The 22,216-nt window shown below is 34.8% G+C and overlaps 2 protein-coding genes across 4 annotated transcripts; one reads left to right on the forward strand and one right to left on the reverse strand.

Moving 5' to 3' along the window:
• The first annotated feature begins 5,511 nt into the window (after nt 1-5,511).
• On the forward strand, nt 5,512-17,434 carry LOC120625040 (coatomer subunit zeta-1). 3 transcript variants are annotated; one of them, XM_039891951.1, is made up of 7 exons: nt 5,512-5,579; nt 5,664-5,818; nt 7,047-7,192; nt 8,129-8,228; nt 8,815-8,948; nt 11,172-11,262; nt 17,164-17,434. In XM_039891951.1, exons 2-7 carry the CDS (start codon nt 5,786-5,788, stop codon nt 17,209-17,211), a joined length of 552 nt encoding a protein of 183 aa, XP_039747885.1. In that variant the 5' UTR covers nt 5,512-5,579; nt 5,664-5,785; the 3' UTR covers nt 17,212-17,434. The 3 variants fall into 3 exon arrangements, with proteins under 3 accessions (XP_039747885.1, XP_039747883.1, XP_039747886.1); XM_039891949.1 differs by having other exon boundaries at nt 5,528-5,589; XM_039891952.1 differs by lacking the exon at nt 17,164-17,434 and adding an exon at nt 13,423-13,603 and having other exon boundaries at nt 5,528-5,589.
• Nucleotides 17,435-17,704: 270 nt separating this feature from the next.
• LOC120625039 (isochorismatase domain-containing protein 1-like) lies at nt 17,705-21,811 on the reverse strand. The gene is made up of 4 exons (XM_039891948.1): nt 21,556-21,811; nt 20,967-21,173; nt 20,222-20,338; nt 17,705-18,570 (listed from the first exon to the last, which is right to left on the reverse strand). The coding sequence occupies exons 1-4, from the start codon at nt 21,685-21,687 to the stop codon at nt 18,427-18,429; spliced, it is 600 nt and encodes a 199-aa protein (XP_039747882.1). The 5' UTR covers nt 21,688-21,811; the 3' UTR covers nt 17,705-18,426.
• Between the last annotated feature and the right edge of the window lie 405 nt (nt 21,812-22,216).

Genomic DNA, 22,216 nt, shown 5'->3' on the forward strand with positions numbered 1-22,216 from the left:
TTTAGAAAGTCGCTTTTGGAGCTAAAATACCACAAATTTACACTCCCTCACCGCAATGTATGGTTGTTTGTATTATGTTTATACCAAGTTCGGTCTAGTTAGCTCGCTTCAAAATATCGGTACGCCGGTTTTATTTTATAATACTAAAGGGCTTTTGCTCCTTGTCCAGTTAAATAATAAAAAAATGCGCAATATATACAACTGTTCAGAAGCTACCAACTTCTTGTGAAATAATCGGCTGCGACGGACGGATGGAAGGCCGGAGTCGTACCATAAGGACCCAAGTGTCTAGTCGTAGTTGGACTAATCTATATCTGTATAAGACTGTACGCATATTATTTGTAATGAGAAACTGTGTTTGTTTGTTGCACATGCTCGACTCAACCACTACACCGATCTTCAGAAATGGTTACAGAATGCGAGATTAAATGCGCACGACGCGAAGTCGCGTCGCGTCGCGTCGTGTAGAAGCGCTATTAAAACAATAAAGGAGGACACAAATAGCATAATAATCGTGTCGTAAGATATAAATATCGCGCCAGACATCATTTTAAAGTCGAGTTTTGGCGTTAAAATGATTTAGATGAGCCCAGTCTGCTGAAATTTATGAATGTTGTACCTCAAAATAGCCGACCATCATAAGCTGAGCTCTAAATACCTTTGCGTATATTAATTTACTTAATATTATAATAACACTGTGATTTTTTCTCGTTTTTCAACTGCAACAGTGACCCAGTTAATCCTGAGTTAATCTGTATAATATCTTCTATCCATTGGTAAAAATAAAAAAAATAAAAAATTTGAAAATTAAATGAATTTTTTGGTGCATAACACGTCCCAACAATCCTGTATCGAGTGTAATCGGCGCGTTACGGCGGTAATATCAATTCAAACAATTGCGGTCATCGTTTCATGCTGAAGCAATATTTGAATAGATAGATAGGTAATTTGGTCAACCGATTACCGGTCAATACAGGGCACGGATCTCCTCTCAGAATGGGAAGTGGTTATACCACAGTGCTGGTGCCAAATGCGGTTTAGTAGACTTCACACGCTCCTGAGAACATTATGGAGAACGTTTCTTCACGATGTTTACCTGCACCGTTAGAGCAAGAGATATTTTATTTTAAAATTCAAAATGCACGTTCCAGAGCATAATTGCCTTAAAGGTGAAAGAATTCGGTTTATTACGTAGGTACTAAAAAATATATAATATTTTATTATAATAATAATGGTAACTTGGTCAGCTGCTTGCCATTTTCTTTATACAGAAATTAATGATTTAACTTCGTTGGTGAAGTAAACTTCAGTTATTTTAAATGAGTGCTTAGAGTTGCTGAAGACTTTTTGGAACGACAGTAGCTGATCTAAACCTTAAGGGTTTTAATAACGTCACCGGGGAGATGGAGCGCAAAAGCTGGCCATGAGAAGAGCCCAAGAGCCCCAGGGCTCGACGCCATGGGAACGAGGGGACATCGACCCGAAGGTGGTTTTTTTTTTCTCCCGGAGAAATGCGTTTACACATCCCATCCGGAAATAGACCCGAGGGTGCCTCCTGCGAGAGACAAATAGAGTGGTGTTATAAGTTTAACGTTTGTATCTGAGTGTCTATGGCATGGTAACTCACGAGGTATTTTGAGTTCATTTCCACCGAAGGAAGGAAGGAAGGAAGGAAGTATAGAGAGACGGATGTTATGTATTTTATGCAATTAATAAACGGTGAAGAAAAATACTTTTTATTTTTTTTGTTTTCAATGAATATACTACGACAATACACGCATAGACGTCTAGCCCCAAAGTAAGCGTAGCATGTGTTATGGCTAATAAAATGACTATTTTAATGAATAATATACATAATACATAAATACTTATAATATACAGATAAGTACTAAAAAAACATTAGTGTTCATCACACAAACATTTTCCAGCTTTGGATATCGGTTTTTTTTTGGGCATTTACTATGTTCTACTTTTGTTCCATTGGTACCTTTTTTGTTGGATGGATTTGTTGGATTGATTGGATTTTGAGGCAGATTATACTACTGCAACAGTTATCGCGGCACCTGGTTTATTGTGTCGATTCTGTACCCCTACCAATATTCTAAATAACTAAATAAATAAAATAAAAAAAACCGACGGCCTTGGACTCAGAAAGCAGGGTCGCTGCAAACTGCGTCAATCAGCCGTCGAATATATATCGCGAGGAATCTTCTTGTCTGAAAGTTCTCCATAATGTTTTCAAAGGCTTGTTCAATCTCTCAATCCGCACTAAGCCAGGAGCTGGTGGACCACGGCCTTAACCATATCACAAAACATGTGTACTAGGTATTTTATTTTATTCCAATACAAGTCCTTGACTACAATCTCACCTGCTGCTAAATGATAATGTAGTCTATAATAATAATAATAATGTTCTTTTCTTCTCGATTTCCATTCTATTCTGTGTACAGAACGAGCAAGTGGACAGCCGCAGTCGGAATCGCTCGGCTGCCGAGGCGGAACTGGATGATGACGATTGACAATGGTAGCACGACGCCAAACTGGAGCTTGCCCCTCTGCTGCCCAGTATTACGTGGTTCAGGGAATTTAACACCTGCAATACGACTGCACGGCTCCGCAGAATAGAATCGAATACGTACCACCTGATAAAAGACTCTTTAGTACTTTTTTCAGTCGGCTAAAGAAGCGTTCCTGCACTACCTGTTTCATGTGCTTCTGACATTCCAAGATATTTATAGGTCTCCCGAAGTTCGAAGTGATTTGATATTAATAATAATAATAATGTTTATTTCCAAAAAATCTTAAGTTTAAACAATATAGTAAAAGGCTTTCTTATTTTATAGGATGGGATGATCCATGAAATCTTAAATATTTTTTTTACTACAAGCTTCTGAAGCTAAACTAAGAACCTTGTATTTCAGCTTCAGTGCCTTCACCCTCTCGGATTTTTGATTATTTTTAGCTTAAATATTATACACGCAGTTTTACCTAATTAATTATCTAATAATAATAGAAAGATACTTACGGGCAAATGAATTTTATAAGAATATAACATACTGCTCTCTCTCTCTTTCTCTGTAAAAAATAATACATACGAGTATAAAGGATTATAATATTAAACCCAAAACCGAACGGCACCAGACCATACTAGAAAAATGGCCTCTTCCGAGGATCATACGGGAGCTTCCACATAAAAGACAATACCGATCACCACTGCGGCAGAGGTCGCAAAGTAATTAAGTCTGACCAAAGCCACGGTTAAAAGCTAGTATAAGCAATAACTAAAGGGATCACAGATTCTGGTCGAAGCTCGATGTCTCAGTTTTTTTGTCGGTAAATCGTTTACCGAGATCGTTACAGTTCAGGAATCTATTTCAAGTTGTATTTTGAAATATTTCGGTAGCAATTAGACGGTGAAATGTGATATTTAATCCAAGGAAGGATCAATTAGTGCGTAATAAGGAAGGGCTATATTTTACGGTTCGCTCCTATTCTATGAATATCTGTAGATACAACTCTTTTTTTTTTTTAATTGTCTTAATATGTAAACAGTCTTTAATTAGATAATTTTTAGAATTTAGTGTAATATTAGGAGAGTCGAAGCGGGCATATAATCGTAATTTTACTATAACCTTCTTAGCATCTTAATATGTTACGGTAATTTTATAAAGTGGGTAAATAATTAAAGTTATGTTCATCACATTTACTTGGTGCGTATTTTGATATAAATACGGGTGGGTTTTCTATACAATTCAGTCTTACATGGATTCGAACGATGCAAAGATACCTCCCGGTGTCTTAGTCGTTTATCAAATATTCACGTGTCGTACGCTGACCCTGAACTCGATGTGGTGGTCACAGTCCAAAATGTCTCCACAATGTTTGAGTAGTTTTGGTCATATCGTATTACAGATAATAAATGATAGAAAATCAAGAAACTACGTGGACACTACAACACCCCTTCTTTAAAAATAGACTAGGAATCCTTATAACTTTCGTTATATGACGTAGTCAAGGTACCTACCCATTACCCACGCGTTTTCCTTTGTAATTTGATTCGGTGACATCAAAGGTGTCTGTTTTGCCTATGCCTGTACGCCATACTCCTTATAATATTTACGGGGCGTAATAATTAATTCCAAAATGTGATTCTATCAATAGAAAGGCGTAAACATTAAGATGTGCTTTGAAGTTTATTCATTAACTGGAAATTTAAAGCCGGGTCCAAACACGTGTAATGCATTATGTACAGAGTAACGCAATGCAAATTTGTAGTGTGGATAGCACTACGCCCGTGGTAACGAAATGCAGGTACCTACGTCGCTTGACACCTGTCAATTTACTAACTAACTAGCCCTAGCTTCTAGTGCAGGTTACAATAAGCAGATGCTATTTATAATATACTAGGGCATTGTACATGAGATTTATGTAATGCCATGTCCCCCGTTGCAAACGAAGTATAGCAATCGGATACAGCGTCCGATTGCTCGTATTTTGCCACCAGTTTTGTAGCTATCGCTTTGTATTTTATAAAATCGCGGTTACGTTCGTTCGATCGTTGTGATGGATCACCCGTGAATACCCATACCCGTAGGACATTTATGGGAGCGTGAAACGTCTATTAATCGTAATCGTATGCTGAGGACCAAAGATCTCTATGTAATGTAACGCTCATCATCAGTGGTCATACCTCACAATATTTATTACTATGATGGATAACTATGGGTCATCTCACAGATATCGCACCTTGCTATCGACTTGTTGTACAAAATAACCATTAAAACACTTTATAGATAAGCACTGAGCGAGAATTGGTTAAATCGTTGAATTTTACGTTAATATCAATAGCATGCTAATTCGCCTGTCTTAGCATGAATATGAATAATATTGCAATAAGCACGTTTTCACCCAAAAAAGGCTTTAAAATAAAATCTTAATATTGTCTTACGCGACAATTCTCAGTCGCGCAAACAGTCTCATCAAACTTCTTGACGTTATTTTGTGCTAGTGTAAATAAAGCGATCGAGTGAACCGATTGCTTTATGAAATAATGGAAATGGATCAAAAATCATATCAGTTGTGTTTTGTACCGCATAATAACAAAACTAATTATTTTCTACTTTTATTTAGATAAAAGGAAAGTTATCATAGAAAAAACTATATCGGTAATGTTTGCAACACAGATGACGTCACTCACAGGTAACCGTGTTTGTTTGGGAATGAGCTTCATATTAAAAACACGATTATTTTAAAGTTTTATTTGTTGATTTAAAATTATAATAAATCTTATTTAACTAAAATATTAATTGGACAATCGTTTCATGTTACAAACATAATGAAAAGTATCAAATGGCCATTTGATACTTTTCATGCACATTTCATATATTTTATAAATACTGAATATGATTCCTCAAGCTATGTTTGCGATTAGTACATCAATCTCAATTATTAACGTAAACCGATCATTATTTTTAAAATTTTTGCCCATCCCTACTTGTCATTGTCATCTTGACAACGTCATTTCATAAAACGTCAAAGCAAAGCGTCAAATCAGAACACGTCAACACGGCATTTATTCGGTGATATTTTGTAATTTATTTTCTATTATAATAAATATATAAATAACCATAAATAAAAATAATATAAAAATCATCATCTTTCAGAAAATCATCGAACTTATTCTTCTTAGGCGTTGCCATTAAAACTACTTGCAGAGCAGTAAACACGAGTCATCGGCAAAGAATTGTGAATTTTTAAAAAATAATTTAAAAAAAAAACCATTATCATGGTGTACACAACCATGGAAGGAGCTTTATTTGTGAGTATAACTATATAGAATACATGTTTCATAATTTACTTACCAAATTCTCTTGCTACTATTCTTATTTGTTTATCAATTACTGCTACTAAATATTTTCCACATGTATTTTGTAATGGTACAATCTTTTAATAACGATAAGTAGGTTTATTAAAAAGAAAAAATTGGGTGTGTTATGGTAAAAGATCTGGCGACAGGCTCTGGCTGTGGCTAGTTACCACCCTACCGACAGGACATGAAAGCCAAGTGATTTAGTGCTCCGGTGTGATATTGCACTGAAACCAAAAAAAAAACCCTAGCGTCTTAAGAGAGAGGAAGCCTATTACCAGCAGTGGGCAGTAATATGCTGAGGATGCCAGTGAAATAAAATAAAAGATATTTTCTTTATCTATATTAAATTGAGGTAGATGGCATTATAACTTTATCCCAAAAGGATAATGAATGAAAGGATATATGTTAGGCATGTTACATATAAAATGGTATAACATTGGGATGAAAATTATTATTTAATTAAGAATTGTATAAGTAAATTAAGCTTTATAGCTATTTATATTATTTTATTTGCAAAGTTGGTGAACAGGTAGCAGGATATTAACTAATTTATACCTAACAAAGAGCATGCATATTATTTAAAACAATACACTTAAATTCCATAAGTACACAGGTGACATTCAAATCCATTTTTTATCTATTATAATCTACATTTCTATGTCATACCATTTTTGCACAAAACTGTCGCTAAGTTCAATTAGACAAGAACCTAACTAGGTGCAAAAAAAAATCAGTTCAAGAAAGTGCTGCTATACAATAGTCAATAAAAAAAAAAGTATTCATCATATCAACCCATTCGGCCCACAACAGGGCACGGGTCTCCTGCCATAATGAGAAGGGTTTAAGGCAGTAGTCCACCACACTGGCCCAGTACGTATGGTGGACAAAGAATTACAGAGTAGACAAAAAAGTATTACAGAGTAGTTATTAATAAGTTTTAAAAAACAATTAATAACACATTGAAAAATTTTTTTTGAGGTAATTCAGTAACACAGTAGTGCAGTTAATACACATTTTTAAGTGTAATTAGATTTATGGTTTCTTTCAACTTTGAGAATAAAGTCTTTAAACTAAACGTAACTTTATATAAGTTAAACACCTTTTGAAAAGGTTTATATGCCATTAGAGTTATTGAATGTTTGATAAAACTATAAAGTTGTTAAAACATTATTTTCAGGAACCCACCCTCTACATTGTGAAAGGAATGTGCATCCTTGACAATGACGGTAACAGAGTGTTGGCCAAGTATTATGATAAAGATGTGTTGCCAACCGCCAAAGAGCAAAAGGCCTTTGAGAAAAACCTATTCAATAAAACACATAGGTATGTATATCTGCGCCGATGAAACATTTATTGAGTTTGTAACAATAAAGGTAATGTCCTTGAAACTGCTTGTATTGTGAGGAGGTTCCTCACTCTGGAGCCCTTAACGCAGGTTGCTTGGGCATTCAAAAGCCCCGCAAGCGGAGGGGGGATGTTTTTTTTATAAGGGTGTTGCATCTAGAATGTGGAAGATAGAATTAACTCTGCATTGAAAGCTATACTTTTCACACCTTGTAAGACAATATAAGTGATGATAGCTTAGTTCACAAGACTTTAACGTCCCTTTTGAGTTACCAAGTGATCCCCGAAATGCACGTCTTACATTTTTGAGTTACGTTTTAAGATATTAAACACCGTTTGCTTTAAGTGTCCTTCACAGCATAGTGTTGAAACCATGCCTGAGAGTTTTCTCTAAGGCATGTGGGGTTCGATGAATATGGCCTGACCTTCTTTTACTTTCTGTGGGAAGACTTGTGCCCTGTAGTGGGCTGCTAACATATTGATAATCATAATGATGTGCGTTTTAAGTAATTAAAATATCACTTGCTTCAATGGTGAAGGACAACATGGTGAGGAATACTGCATGCCTGTGTGTTGTACATGATATTCTCAAAGGTGTGTGGAGTCCACCACTCCGCACTGGGCCAGCGTGGTGGACTATGTCCTTAAACCCTTCTCATTGTAGGCGGAGACCCGTGCTCTATAGTGGGCTGGTAATGGCTTGATGTGATGAATGTTTCAGACATATTATGTTTATAAGTGATTTTTTGAAGGTTCAGAAGGCAGATCGTACGGAAATATAGCTGGCAACATTTTATAACTTAACATTCGTAATTCTATCTTGTGAGAAATCAAAGGGCCTGTTTCAAAACTATATATAGCAATAAAAATATGTTGATATTTTATCTCTAATATTTGCTTACTATACATTTTCAGAGCAAATTCCGAAATTATAATATTGGATGGCCTAACCTGTGTATATAAGAGCAACGTTGACTTGTTCTTCTACGTTATGGGAAGTTCTCACGAGAATGAGGTAACTAATTAATCTTTGAATGTTGCTATTGTTGTGAAGGAGGATTTCTCTGTCTCCCAATAGATGGGTACCCAATTGCTGGTCCACTGGTTTCCAGCTGCTTCCAGCGACTTTTTTTTGATATTGTCTGTCCACCTTGTTGGTGGCAGACCAGTTGTGGGGTCACCATTCCAGCACCTTGGGTCCCCAACGTCCTTCGGTTCTCTGAGCACATAGCTATGTCAGTAACTCCAGTTCTTGTACAGATCTCCTCTCTTATAAGCACTTTTGAAACGTCAAGTCAGTCTGTTTGTAGTGACTCTACCACCGGTTCGGAAGGCGGATTCCACTAAGAACAGCCGGCAAGAAACTCAGCAGATCTCTCTATTCCAACATCATTTTATAGTTCAACAATCTTTAGAAGTTTTTTGTTTTGTGAGAGATGAGAGTGGAGTGGCCTGCTTCCAAGCAGCCTTGTCGTTAGGAAATTCATAATTGTCGCTAAGAAAATCATAAATGTTTTAGTAACCACTATTCATTTAATGTGTTTTAACACATTGTCATTTACTTCTATGTATTTTTAATGAAAATGTAATAATGTTCACAGCTTATCCTCCAATCGGTGTTGAACGCCTTATACGAGTCAGTCAGTATCCTGCTCAGGAGAAATGTCGAGAGACGCATACTTATGGAGAGCCTCGACGCTGTCATGCTGGCGTTCGACGAAATATGCGATAGGGGGTGAATATGCTGTTTTATTTTTAATAATAGCTGATAGCGGGTATCATCTTCTATCTTCGTTGGCGTCGATTAAGGTTTTTTATTCCCATAGGATCTCTCTTATTTCCCGGGATATAAGGTAGCCTATGTTCTTTTCCATGCTTAATTTCATCCCAATGCGTTCAGCCATTTTTTTGTGATTAAGTAACAAACATCCACAATTTCACATTTATAATATTGGTAGGAATTAGGATAGTAGGATTATTTTTAGTTAGTACCTGAACAGAATGACTACAGTCCGATTTCCAATTCACTGGAATGAACTGATGTGTACGGTGTTATCCGATTTTAGTGGAAAGAAAATAGTACAATCTTGACAAATGAATGAAATGAGTTGTGAATCAAATGAATTCATACAAGAGTAATTGATCCATATGATGGGTTATTCAATACACATTTTTAAATAAATCTACCTATTTTGATATCTCGGTTGCATTAAGTATTGTCACTAGATTGCGCTGTTTCGTTTCTGATAGTAGTTCTAGCTTTTTGTGACAGAGCTCGTCCGGGCAAGTACTACCGCCATGCTTAATTCTGCTGTAAAGCAGTATTGCTGCAATATAAAATATAAATATAAATAAATATAAATATACAACGACAATACACACATCGCCACCTAGCCCCAAAGTAAGCGTAGCTTGTGTTATGGGTACTAAGATGACTGATGAATATTATTATGAATAATATACATAAATACTTATAATATACAGATAAACACCCAGACACTGAAAAATATTCATGTTCAACACACAAACATGTTCCAGTTGTGGGAATCGAACCCACGGCCGCACTCAAAAAGCAGGATCGCTGCCCACTGCGCCAGTCGGCCGTCAGTAGTCGGCAATACTGTGTTCCGGTCTGAAAGGCGTTGTTGCCGGTGTTATTACAGGCACAACAGGCTTAACATCTACGCTTCATGTTGATAGACATGGTGCGGCATGTCGCGGGACGTGTACTTGGCATGCCCTAAAAAAAAAAATGCCCTGCGAAATGTTGCTCAGTTTATTGGCGACGCAATGGTTTTCCACTTAACAACATTGTATATAAAGATAAAAAAAACCATACAAATCGTGGTTAACTTTCACGTGATCAAATAGTATGGAGGGTAGAGGTAAGGAGGATCATCTGTGTATATGAAAAAGTGTCGTCAAAATGTATTAAATTAGGTTGGCGCCACATTTGCATCAAGGTAACTCTTAAAAGAAGCGCCAAATATAAATATTGTTAGAGTAGGCTTGAAAAATAAACAAGGAAGTAAGGTTATATTTACCACAATATTTTGTACAACGTAAGTTGTTGAAATTCTCAATAATTAACTACTTTAGTCGATAATGACATTAAGTTTTTTAACTCGGCATACTTCAATTCATCTACGATTGCTACATTCATACCATACCCTGTGCATCCACCAGCGCCATTGTGGAGGATTTTTGAACTGTTATTTAGCGCATACAACTGGACACTTTTTCAACTTTTCTCCCATATAAGATGACTCTCCTTACCTCTACCCTCCATATCAAATAGGTAGTAAATCTCAAGTCGGATTTTTAATACACTGCTATTTTTTTTTTCTTTGTTCTTTCCAAGAAGGACAAGGCAAAGATATATCACCGTACAGCCATGTCTTCAATGTTTAGACAGTTGCTAATGCCAGTTTTTGTCGTAGTTGGTAACGGCCCTCAGCCATGAGGTCACGACGGAAAAGGAAGAAAGGAATGCCTCTGTAAAATAATGTAACTTTTATTCTAATAGTGATGTTCTAGTTCAGTAGTGATTCAAGACACTTGTCAACGGGTGTCAATATGTTATAATTAATAATCCGCACTAAGCCAGGATGTTGGACTACGGCCTTAACCCCTTATCATTGTGGGAGGAGACCCGTGCTGTGTAGTGGGCCTAATCCTAATATGGAAAACGTTTATTTATTTATTAGTAATCCAACAACGTTACAGATTATTTTGATTAAGGGATTGTCTTATTACTAAAATAAGGCCAAATCCGGATTACAAATCTAAACTGTGACAATTAAGTAATAGGCGCATGTACAAAATATGCAAAACAATCAGTTACGATATTCACAAAAGCATGAGTGTGAGTGGGTGTGCGTGTACGTAAGTGTTTGTGCGTGTACGTAAGTGCGTGCGTGTGTGTATTAGTTCTCAACTCAACACGTATTTTTTTCAGAGTGATCCTTGACTCTGACCCCACATCGATAGTAGGCAGAGCTGCTCTCCGTACTGAGGATGTGCCCCTTGGGGAACAGACCGTTGTTCAGGTAATGGATAACTTTAATAAACTTTTCTGGTGACATTTAAGTAAATAATACCAACTTACACGCTATTTCAGAAATACGTGTATTAGAAATAAATAAAATCTTTCAAACAAATTAAATTAAATACTGATTATGTGACCCTAGGGACACAAACCATTGCTCACGTAATGGATAAATTTAATAAACTCTCTGGTGACATTTTACGTAAATAATACCAACTTACACGCTATTTCAATAGTTTGTAAGACACGAAACAAAGAGTTAATATAAATAAATAAAAACGTAAAAACAAATTAAATGAGATACTTATTGTTTGACCCTAGAGACACAAACCACGTATGCATAAATTTAAAAATCTTTTCTGTTACATTTTACATACTTTATACCGTCTTACACGATTTGTTAATAATTTATACGAAACACTAAAAAAAAATCGTACAAACAAAAAAATATATAATATGCTTAAATTAATAAGCTAGATTTGATCAGCTTTTTGGTGAAATTTTACGTAAATAATACCATTTTACACGCTATTTCAATAGTTTGTACGGAACATACAGAAATACGTGTATTAAAAATAAAAACATTCAAAAAAATTAAATGAAATACTGACAGGTAATGGATAAATTTAATAAGCATTTCTGGTGATATTTTAAGTACGTTATACTATCTTGCACGCTAGGTATTTTAAAAGTTTGTAAGTAACACACAAAAAATTGGTGTATTAACGAAATAAAATTGTACAAACAAATTAAATTAAATACTGACTATATGTCCCTATGAAAACAAACCGTTACTCGGGTAATGGATGAATTTAATAATCTTATTTGGTGTTATTTTGCGTACATTATACAATCTCACACACTATTTCAATAGTTTGTAAGTCACAACAACAACACACGAAACAAAGAGTATTACAAATAAATAAAATCGTACAAACAAATTAAATTAAATTCACATTGTGTGACCCTAGAGACACCAACCGTTGCTCAGGTAATGGATAAATATTATTACATTAAGGAAAAGCTTATTAGCTTTTCTGGTGATATTTTTCTTACATTATATATACCATCTTACACGCTATTTCAATGTTTTGTACGTAACACACAAAAAAATGTTGTATTAAAAAGGAATAAAATCGTTCAAAATAAATAAATTAAATAAATACTGATTATGTGCCCCTATGAAAACAAACCGATGCTCAGGTAATGTATAAATTAATTAAGTTTTTCTGGTGATATTTTACATATATTATACCATCCTACACGCTCAACATTATGTACGAAAGACACTTACTTATGGAATGTGTATAAGAAATAAATTAAATTATACACACACTAAAATAAATGCATCCTACATGGCAGCTTAACGTTTTGTAAACAACAATAATGAAACATTGTATTAAATATAAATTAATTATAATTACAAAATAATAAAAAATCACTAGCGTTGATCCCAGTTTTCAGATAATAACGTAGATAGCACTTTAAGCTTAAATGTTCATTACAATTGACTTTCGCGAGTCGTATACAAATGCTTCTGTACAAAACTAAGAATAATGTCTACTCTTTGTCTATGGTCGGTACACATATCAAGGAACTGCTTTTACATCTGAAAAAGCCGCACACACATACGAACTCCCAAGTGCATAATATAACTTTACAACCATTGTTTTATTGTATTTAAAATGTCACTTTTACGAAATAAACATTCATGTTTTGTTCACAAACTATGTTGTTTGAATAGACATGCAATTATTGCGTATAAATTTTAGCACTTATTTCGCAGTTAATTCTTTATTACATTAAATGTGCCATAAGGTTAAATAATTATAAGGTATAGATATAATTATTTTGATTTTCGTGAAATCACCAAAAGCAATGAAAATGACATTAATTTATATGTTTAGAAATATTCGAATTTATTATACCTACATATTTTATGTTGTTAATTTTTTTTCCCTTACTTTATTGTAATTTTTATTTCGTAATAAATTTTAAAGAATTTTTATTTTTTTTATTTACTTTTTTAATTCTTATTTGAACTATATTTCTATCGTTAATTCTAGCTTATTATTTATTTCAACTTAATTTGCATCATTAACTATTTAATTAAAACGCTTGCTTTTCTATCTAAAATTATCAAATTAATTCTATATTTCAGGCTTTATACAACATAATGAATACGAATTATTAAACTAAAAAATACTAAAAAAAGTCAAGGAAAAGGGACCGACCAATACAATAATAAATTAGTTACTTATATAACCTAGAATTGTTAGTTTGTTTACTATACCTATCGCTGTTTTTTAGTTTTAGTCAAGAATAATATATATTTTGGTTTATTTTTTTTTTTATTGCCAACCTTTTGCACGCAATTTATTTTATTTACATACAAGTATTTAATCATTTACATATATTTGAATTTATCATTTAGAAAATTAAGCTTAATTTGCTATACGCCGCGAACAGCAGGAGAATCTGTATGGTGTAATTTATAATTTCTTCAATCCTTATACTCCACACCAAACAGATCCTCGGCAATGTACCCTCTACGCACGTTTCGCTCCGAAACCGGAGCATCCGCAGAAGATGTTGACTTTACAATGAATAATTGACAATTATATAAATTACACCATAAAGATTCTCATGCTGTTCGCGGAGTATAGCAGATTAAGCTTAATTTTCATAATATATTATGGATTTCCGCAAAGTAACGGCTGCTTCTATCCAATATATAAATTTCTCGTTGGTTTAGTGATTAACTAGCGATAGCCTAGCCAAGAAGGCTAGCTAATAAGGTAGCCTGGTGGCACGGGCTTCGGTTTCACTTTCGGGGGGCCGAGTTCGAATCCCAGCACACACCTCTAACTTTTGTGCACAGAATTAAGAACGTAGAGAACCCTCAATTATTAATGCATGCAGTGCATTGTGTCCAAAAACAGTGTAAACGCCCCGCGCACGTCTCACTTCACACCCGCGTAATGTTGCTAGCTCACTTTTCCCATTTTATGGAAACGTTTTGAACATTAGTGTCAACTGCTAAATGGAGTTAAGTAACTAACTGCCTGTCCAAAAAACGCGACTAAAGTGAAGTGTTTGAAAATTAAGCTTGATTTGCTATAGTCCGAGGGGAGGAATCTGTATGGAGGATATCTTATAATTTCTTCGATCCTTATACTCCACACCAAACAGATCTTCGGCAATGTACCCTCCTCCGTAACCGGAGCATCCTCATGAGATGTTGACTTTACAATGAATAATTGTTAAGTAAATTAAATAGTATTTTTTTTTAAATTTTCATAGTATATCATGGATTTTCGCAAAGTAACGCCTGCTTCTATCCAATATTTGAAGTGGAGTGGTTTTTGATGCTTCAATATTAGCCGTTTAATATGTTATGTTATTAATTCTTCAAAGGTTAAGGAAAACATCTCGAGGAAACATCCGCGCCTGAGAGTTCTCCGTAATATTCTCGAAGGCGTGTAAAGTTCACCAGTCCGCTGGGCTAGCGTGGTGGACTACGGCCTAAACACTTTTCATTGTGGGAGGAGACCCGTGCAGCCGGTAACGGGTTGCTATGATGATGATCCTTAACTACGGATCACGTGGTGCTGGGTTCGAATCCCGGATTGGGGCAAAAATGTATTTTCATGTTAAAGAATACCTCACAGGTTGTTAGAAAGTTACCTCGTTTGTTACGTTGTGAAACGGCCTTTTTCTTACTTGTGAGAATAGTCGTTAAAGCCCACCTGCATTGCAGCAGCGTGGTAGGCGAATGCCCCAATTAGGTCTTACATATGAGAGGAGACATGGGCACATTTCCAACTGTGAATCATAGTATGAATAAATAATCAATAGCTACCCCCAGTGTACTAAATCTTTTTGTTATGTTCGAGACTGCACAAGTTATCGAATATGAATACCTAGCGTATTGAGAAAAACATCACAGTAACTTTTTTCCGACAAAAAATGCTGGTCTATGAATTTTAAATTATGTCCAACGTTTATTACGTAATAGGAGTAATGGTTTTGAGAAAATTCACTTATATTATATTTATATTCTCAAATACGTTGAACTGATAATTAAATGAAGTTTTAACTAATAATATGCTATTGGTAATAACCAAGACTAACTGCTTGCGTGCTCCCGAAAGCACGGAAATGGACGAGCTATTTTCCTACCTATGGCACAGTTTCAGAATTTCTTGAAAGATAAACTCAATAATTACCTAACCTGACCCGACAATTACTGGCTGGATCCGCGAATAGAACCAAAGACCTTGGGGTCTGTAGTCGAACCTACTAACATCACACAGACAGTAAGTACAAGTTAAGCCGGGTCCAGAGGATGACGATATTTTGCCCAATCCGATCACAGTTTCATTCGTCGACCGTCGTCGACTGATCCAATTATTAAATGATACTAATCTGGACTGCTTAAAAAGCGGGATAAATTGACAGAAGCTGGATAGAAGCAAGTTTAACTTTGCGGAAGTCCATGATATACAATTCGCATTATAATTGGTACCAACGTTGGTCGGCAATTGTGATATGCATCCACACGCTGGAGGTTATTAAAGTATACTCCAGAAGTCTAGGTAGAGTAAATATTAACACACACCCGCTAAATTGCCTGATCTATAAGTTGGACTATCTTTTTCTAAAAGAGGGAAGGGAATACAGACGATGATATAGACGTTAGATTGATAAATTTAAACAACAATTTAGTTCAGAAATTTGTGTACAACAGAATTGACACCACCTGTCATTATTTATTGTTACTGGAAAAAAAGTATACGTAGGAACATTGGTACGAATATTAGTGCGCATTTTTATAGCAAAAGAACTAAGATCGGCAATTCCCAAGGTTGGCGCGATCGTAGGGGTAAATTCTAATTTGACCATATATACATTGGGCGAACAGTGTTGGTGCTATCGTGTGGAGTCGGCTAAAGTTTAATACTATGATCGACAGACAGACAAATCCGTCTGATAATTCTATTTTTTTTTTAAGGAGATCGTTGACTTCACTGTCTAGAATTGCAAAGCGGGTGGGCAAATGTGCTTTCTTGGACGTGTCTAATACGTTAAGATTAACTTATTCCAAGTACTTATAAGCACTTTTAAAACGTCAAGTCTTCTGGTTGCGACTCTACCACTGATACTCGGAAGACTGGTTCTACTGAAACTCAGCAGTTACTCTTTTAAACATATTTTTATAACCAACTATCGGCATTACTGAGTTCTGAAAACATAAAAAAAACAATTGAATTTTTCAAACTTTTGAGAAGTTACTTTTCAAATTCATGTCAATAAATAAAGGTTAAACTCAACAGACTCGCTTTTATAACGATATAGATTTAAAATTTAAAGAAACTTCGCCAAAAAGTATTCTACTAGTCAAGCCCTTTATTTCATACCCAATATGAGGAGTTGTAAAAAAAATATGTATTCAGCCATTTTGTGCCGGCGGCCATCTTGGGCGTTTTTTTTTTATTTAACTATAGCTAAGAACCGTCCCGTCTAAATCACCCGAAAAAAATCCAAATCATAATCTGTTCATCCGTTCCTTTTTTTTTAATTTATTTTACGGCCATGGTGCATCCGTTCTGGAGCTACAATGCCACAGAGACAGAAACTCATACACGCAGACACAACCCCACACATGTCGGGCGTTGAAAATTGATTGAAACTATAGGTTGGCATAAAGGGTAAATCTTATCAAAACCGGCACATGCTATTACTACCAGTGGCGTGCACTTCATACATACACATAAGAACTGCATACCCAAATTATTTGATTATAACTCGTATTGGAGGGGTGTGCATACCCTCGTCAAAAAATTAGTGCACGATAATGATTATTACCTATAACTATAACCTTTGGTTTCTATCGTTGCAGGTGCTACAGTCAGCTAAGGAACAACTGAAATGGTCACTATTGAAATAAAACTGCACGTAATTGTGTTTGAAAATATATTATATCTTAAGTTAAATAAAGTATTTACATATGGATAAATATTAATGGCTTTACTGCCTAATTAATGATTCGCCCCTTCCTAAGACTAAAGCTTTTAAGCGATTTTAACATATATATAACTATTAATTTTTACAAGAATATAATTCTTCTCTATGCGTGTTACTTCTATTAAACGGCTGGACCGATTTGGTTCAAACCGAGTGAATATTTCTATGGGCACCTAAAGCTTTTAAGCGTTACATATATAACTGTTATTTTTTTCAAGGCAGTTTAGAAAGAAATTTTCATAAAATACGTTATTCTTTTCTATGTGTATTACTCCTACTGAACGGCTGGACCGATTTGGATAAAACTGAGTGAATATTTCTATGGGCTCCTAGAGCTTTTAAACGTTACATATATAACTGTTAATTTTTACAAGAAAATTTAGAAAGAAAACTTGATAATATACCTAATTCTGCTATATGTGTATTACTCCTACTAAACGGCTGGACCGATTTGGATAAAACTGAGTGAATATTTCTATGGGCTCCTAGAGCTTTTAAGTATTACGTATATAACTTAATTTTTACATTAAAATTTAGAAAGAAGTCTTCACAATACATGTTATTCTCCTGTCTGTGTGTTGCTCTTACTAAACGGCTGGACCGATTTGGATGAAACTCAGTGAATACTTGAATGGGCACCTTGGATGCTTTGAAAATGATTTTTATAATATTTACTACTCGAAAGCGATTATGAGTCCTTCTTCATGTTGTCAATATTTTGCTACTCAAAGCCGATTCCACGGCATTGGCGGTGAAAATATACTGAAGTTACAGAAATCATTTTGACAATGGTAGGAAGTTCCATCCCCGTACCTTTTCAGAGCGTGCGTTTATAATTTATGCTATTAAATATCACACAATGGTGAAGGGGAAACATGGTGAGATATACAATTTTTAACTTTCCCCGGGGATAAAAATGTGTGCATGAGTGTTTTCTATAATGATCTCAAAGCCCTGCGGAGTCCACCAAACCGTACTGCCAGCGTAGTGGACTACAACCTTAACCCTTCTCATTGTGGGAGGAGACCCGTGCCCAGTAGTGGGCTGGTAATTGGTTGATATGATGATGATGAAAATGAATAGACTAAGATAGGCTACGATAGAATTTTTGAGGCTACTACAATTTTTCAAGGTTTCCTTATTCAGTGGTTACAAATTCGTCAGCAGTGGGAGTCTGGTTCAACTTTGATATGGCTCTGAAGGCTGGATTGCTCTTGTCTCTCAACAGCTTGAATAAGACGTTCTCTGCTGTGCCCACGAAACAACCAACTTTATGGAACCGCTGTAAAATTACAAAATTCATTTTTTTTACATAGCAAGAAAAAAGAATCAGACCTGATGGCCAAATCTGCTATAGCAATTGTGACTCATTGGTCGATTAAAGACAAAAAAAATTGACATTTTGAATCCTCAGGAGATTTTCACTTGACAATTATACATTTTAAAGTCAACATTTCCTGAGGATGCTCCGGTTTCGGAGCAAAACGTGCTTCGAGGTTTCATTGCCGAGGGTCTGTTTGGTGTGGAGTATAAAGTTTTAAATTATAAATTACCCCATACAGATTCTCCTGCTTTTTGCGGAGTACTTTTAGCAAATTAAGCTTAATTTTGCATAAGTGCTTACATCAACTACAGATTATGCATAAATCTACAAATCTGAACCAAATACCTTTTTTTAAATAAACGTACAGGCAAAGGCAGTTTTGCTAAAACTATTAAATTTCATAAAAATTCGTTTAATCTTAGTATGAAGAGGTAGGTAATAACATAATTCACATAAAATATTTTTTTTAAATATAAATTCTTCATAAATCAGAAATTTCATAAAGTATATTTTCTTTTGCTCGACTTATGATGCAAATAAAACAAGAGAGATAAAAATAAAAACTGATTTTTCTCTAAGTTATTACTTTTTCATTCTTTTATAATATTTTTAACTACTAATATCATTGTCTACATTTTAAGACAAGCAATAAAAATTTACTGAAAGTCCGTTGCTCCGTTGTTGCACTGCACTGCTAATGACAAACACACTTTCACATTCATGAGTAGATATTTTAAAAAATTTAAAGTTAGATAAAATGCACATACACATAAAATCAAAGCTTGGCCAGAACGTCATTGCTTAAAAAATCGCCAGTAGGTTCTTTAACAAGCTTTGATATCTGTTTAAAAGCTGGATGCTGCTTGTCTCGCATTAGTTTGAACATGACACTCTCCGATGTGGTTATAAAACATCCCAGCGATTGCATGCGCTAAACAAAAAAAAAACTAAACTAAAACTAGTTGAAAATTAGTCTTTACTAAAATTTAAAAGGCATGTGAAGACTGCGAATCCAGGCTAAGTCAATATGGTGTGGTACAGCCTAAACCCTTTGCTTACTGAGTGGAGACCCATGCCCTGGTTGGCTGGTAATGGGTTAGTAATGAAAGTTTAGAGTTAGTAACAAGGTCACAAGTCACAGGTTATACATATTGCATGCGCCTAAAACGTGTAGGACCAAAAGTAAAGTTAGAAAAGATTTCTATTAAGTCAAATGAAATATAACAATTATTTTGAGTTAGTAATGTGGCTACAGCCCAGTGGGTAGGACTTCGACTTTACTTTCGGGGGGCCGGGAATCCCAGAACACACCTCATCTTTTCTAAGTTATGGGCGTCTAAGCTTAATATGTGCTAAAAAGTTCAAGTATAGACAAGCATCAAGCATTTATGTTGTAGAACCAAAACCAAAGTTAATCTTACTTATAGAATAGTAAAATTAAAATTTTTGTGAAAAGTTTTGTGAACTGCATAATTAATATTGGCTTTGGATAATATAAGTAGATAAATTACGCAAAAACTAAGCGAAAATTAGTTTTAATACCAAGCTACACTATGTTTTGATAAGTAAAAATAATTAACAACATCATTTTTCATAAGTTTCTACTAACCTCCAGAGCCAGACTTCTGTCCATCATAGATCTTGATGATACTCCATCAGCGAGGACATGCACAGTTATATCTTCATTCAACAGGTCAATCACAGTTTGTTCAATGCATACATGGGCCTGTGATCGGTGAACATATAAACTAATATCAGTAAAATGATGTGAACTAAAACTTAGAAGTGGGTTATATCTCTTTTTAACAATATTAAGAGAATGTATTATACAAAAATATGAATTCTTTATAAAACCAACATCAAAAGCAAAGTTGTAGAGGTATTTTGAATTTAGGCAATAGAATTCAGCTTCATAATACGTCCTACAAATGAAATATATATTTTTTTAAAGTGTTTTAGCATTTAAGTATGCTTTTAAAATTTATGTTTTATTTATAGCTTTTTATGGACAAGCTTCAAGCTTTTAAGAATGTTTATGAGATCCATTATATTCTTGATCTCCAACGTTAAGATAGCCCTAATGATTCACCTTCACAAGGACACTCTAAGAGGAAAATATTCTTAAAGTTGCCATACTTAATATAACTATAACATAATGAGAACATCATAGTCAAAGTTGCTATGAGACTGATATAAAAGGCATATTCTAATTTCAACATCGACGGTGGGAGAGCCGTAGCTTAATTGGTAAAGCACTCAGGCCCCGATTGCCAGAGTCGCAACTTCCAATCCTGTTGGGTCAGAAAAATTACATACGCATTTATATTTATAAAATCAGAGTTAAAATTCTTTACCTCAATACCAAAAAGTACAACTGAACTCAAATTTGGTACATCCTTCTTCAACCTCTCTTGCAGTTCAGGAGTAAACATAGAGAACTTTGTCTTTTCATAAACAAATGTTGCATTGTCAAGTTTAATATCTTGAGTTGTGTGTCCCAAACCTTTGGGATACTGCTCCGATACATATACTGGTATATCAAAGTGTTTTGCTGCTTCTAACTGTAATTTAAGATATTTTTTTTGAACTTATCTGGGCATTGACATAATACATAGTAGGAAAATGCATTAAAATGTTTTTTTTTTAAAAAGCACATATCACTCATATTAATTTATGAGGTATTATTTTTTCCATTTTTTTTTAAATAATTGAAGCCAAGCTCCCATGGTATATGGAAAACCATCGCTTATATACAGAGCATCCTACTGTGTCCATCAACCTCAGGCATAGGTGTTAAGCATCATGTGTTTGTAATTACGATGGCAACCACGCCCTTTAGACTGGAACACAGCATTGAAGCAACTGCCAGTAAGTTATCGGTTGTTCATTCCAGACGCAACTCCACTTGCATTATTACGTAACGAATATTAATCAAATTCTTACCATTTTATTCGCCGTTTTGACCACTTCCGAGAAGTATTTTATGTGAGGTCTGAATGTCTCCTGAACATCACATAGAAAAAACGCAGTCTTTTGCGCCTCAAGAGCGCCCAGTTTTAATATATTGCGAGCCATTTTTTTCTTTTTTTTTTAATGCAAGATACCGGTGATAAGTTGAATTGTTTTTATCTATTTTACCACAACTTTACAGCTTAGCTTACGCCCTATAAGTATCGAACTGTTTCGAGATTGTTTGCGTGTTATGACTTATGTTTGACAGTTGACATATAGTTGTAGTAGATATGCACTATCAATGCTTCTAGAGATAATCAATTGAAGGAAATCGATAATTCGCGAAACATATTAAGTTTTTGTAAGGAAAATTTTAAATAGGTACATCTACCTTCGAAAACGGAATAGAAAGTATTTTACGACTGTCTCCAGAATTCCTGCTGTCTTTCTGGGTTATGATAAACGAATGAACGAATCAGTATTAGTAATTGTATTTTCAAATCCTACGGCAACCTTAAATAAGCATTAGGCTTTTGTAATTATTACGTCAGCTATACGCTCACAAATAAGCAGCAGCTACAAATAAGCTCGTTAACACCCTATTCGATTATAATCGATGTTTTTATTGTGTGTACATCACTACTATCTGACG

Source organism: Pararge aegeria, chromosome 7, assembly GCF_905163445.1.
Source record: "Pararge aegeria chromosome 7, ilParAegt1.1, whole genome shotgun sequence".
In the NCBI taxonomy this organism is placed as follows: domain Eukaryota; kingdom Metazoa; phylum Arthropoda; class Insecta; order Lepidoptera; family Nymphalidae; genus Pararge; species Pararge aegeria.

What these genes read in the sequence shown, in the direction of transcription:
- LOC120625039 (XM_039891948.1), bottom strand. Translation starts at nt 21,687, where the DNA reads ATGGCTCGCAATATATTAAAACTGGGCGCTCTTGAGGCGCAAAAGACT. An exon ending in TCAAAACGGCGAATAAAATG is followed by an intron (nt 21,174 to 21,555) that starts GTAAGAATTTGA and finishes CTTAAATTACAG; the next exon opens with TTAGAAGCAGCAAAACACTT. An exon ending in ACAGAAGTCTGGCTCTGGAG is followed by an intron (nt 18,571 to 20,221) that starts GTTAGTAGAAAC and finishes GTAATTTTACAG; the next exon opens with CGGTTCCATAAAGTTGGTTG.
- LOC120625040 (XM_039891951.1), top strand. Translation starts at nt 5,786, where the DNA reads ATGGTGTACACAACCATGGAAGGAGCTTTATTT. An exon ending in CTATTCAATAAAACACATAG is followed by an intron (nt 7,193 to 8,128) that starts GTATGTATATCT and finishes ATACATTTTCAG; the next exon opens with AGCAAATTCCGAAATTATAA. An exon ending in GGGAACAGACCGTTGTTCAG is followed by an intron (nt 11,263 to 17,163) that starts GTAATGGATAAC and finishes CTATCGTTGCAG; the next exon opens with GTGCTACAGTCAGCTAAGGA.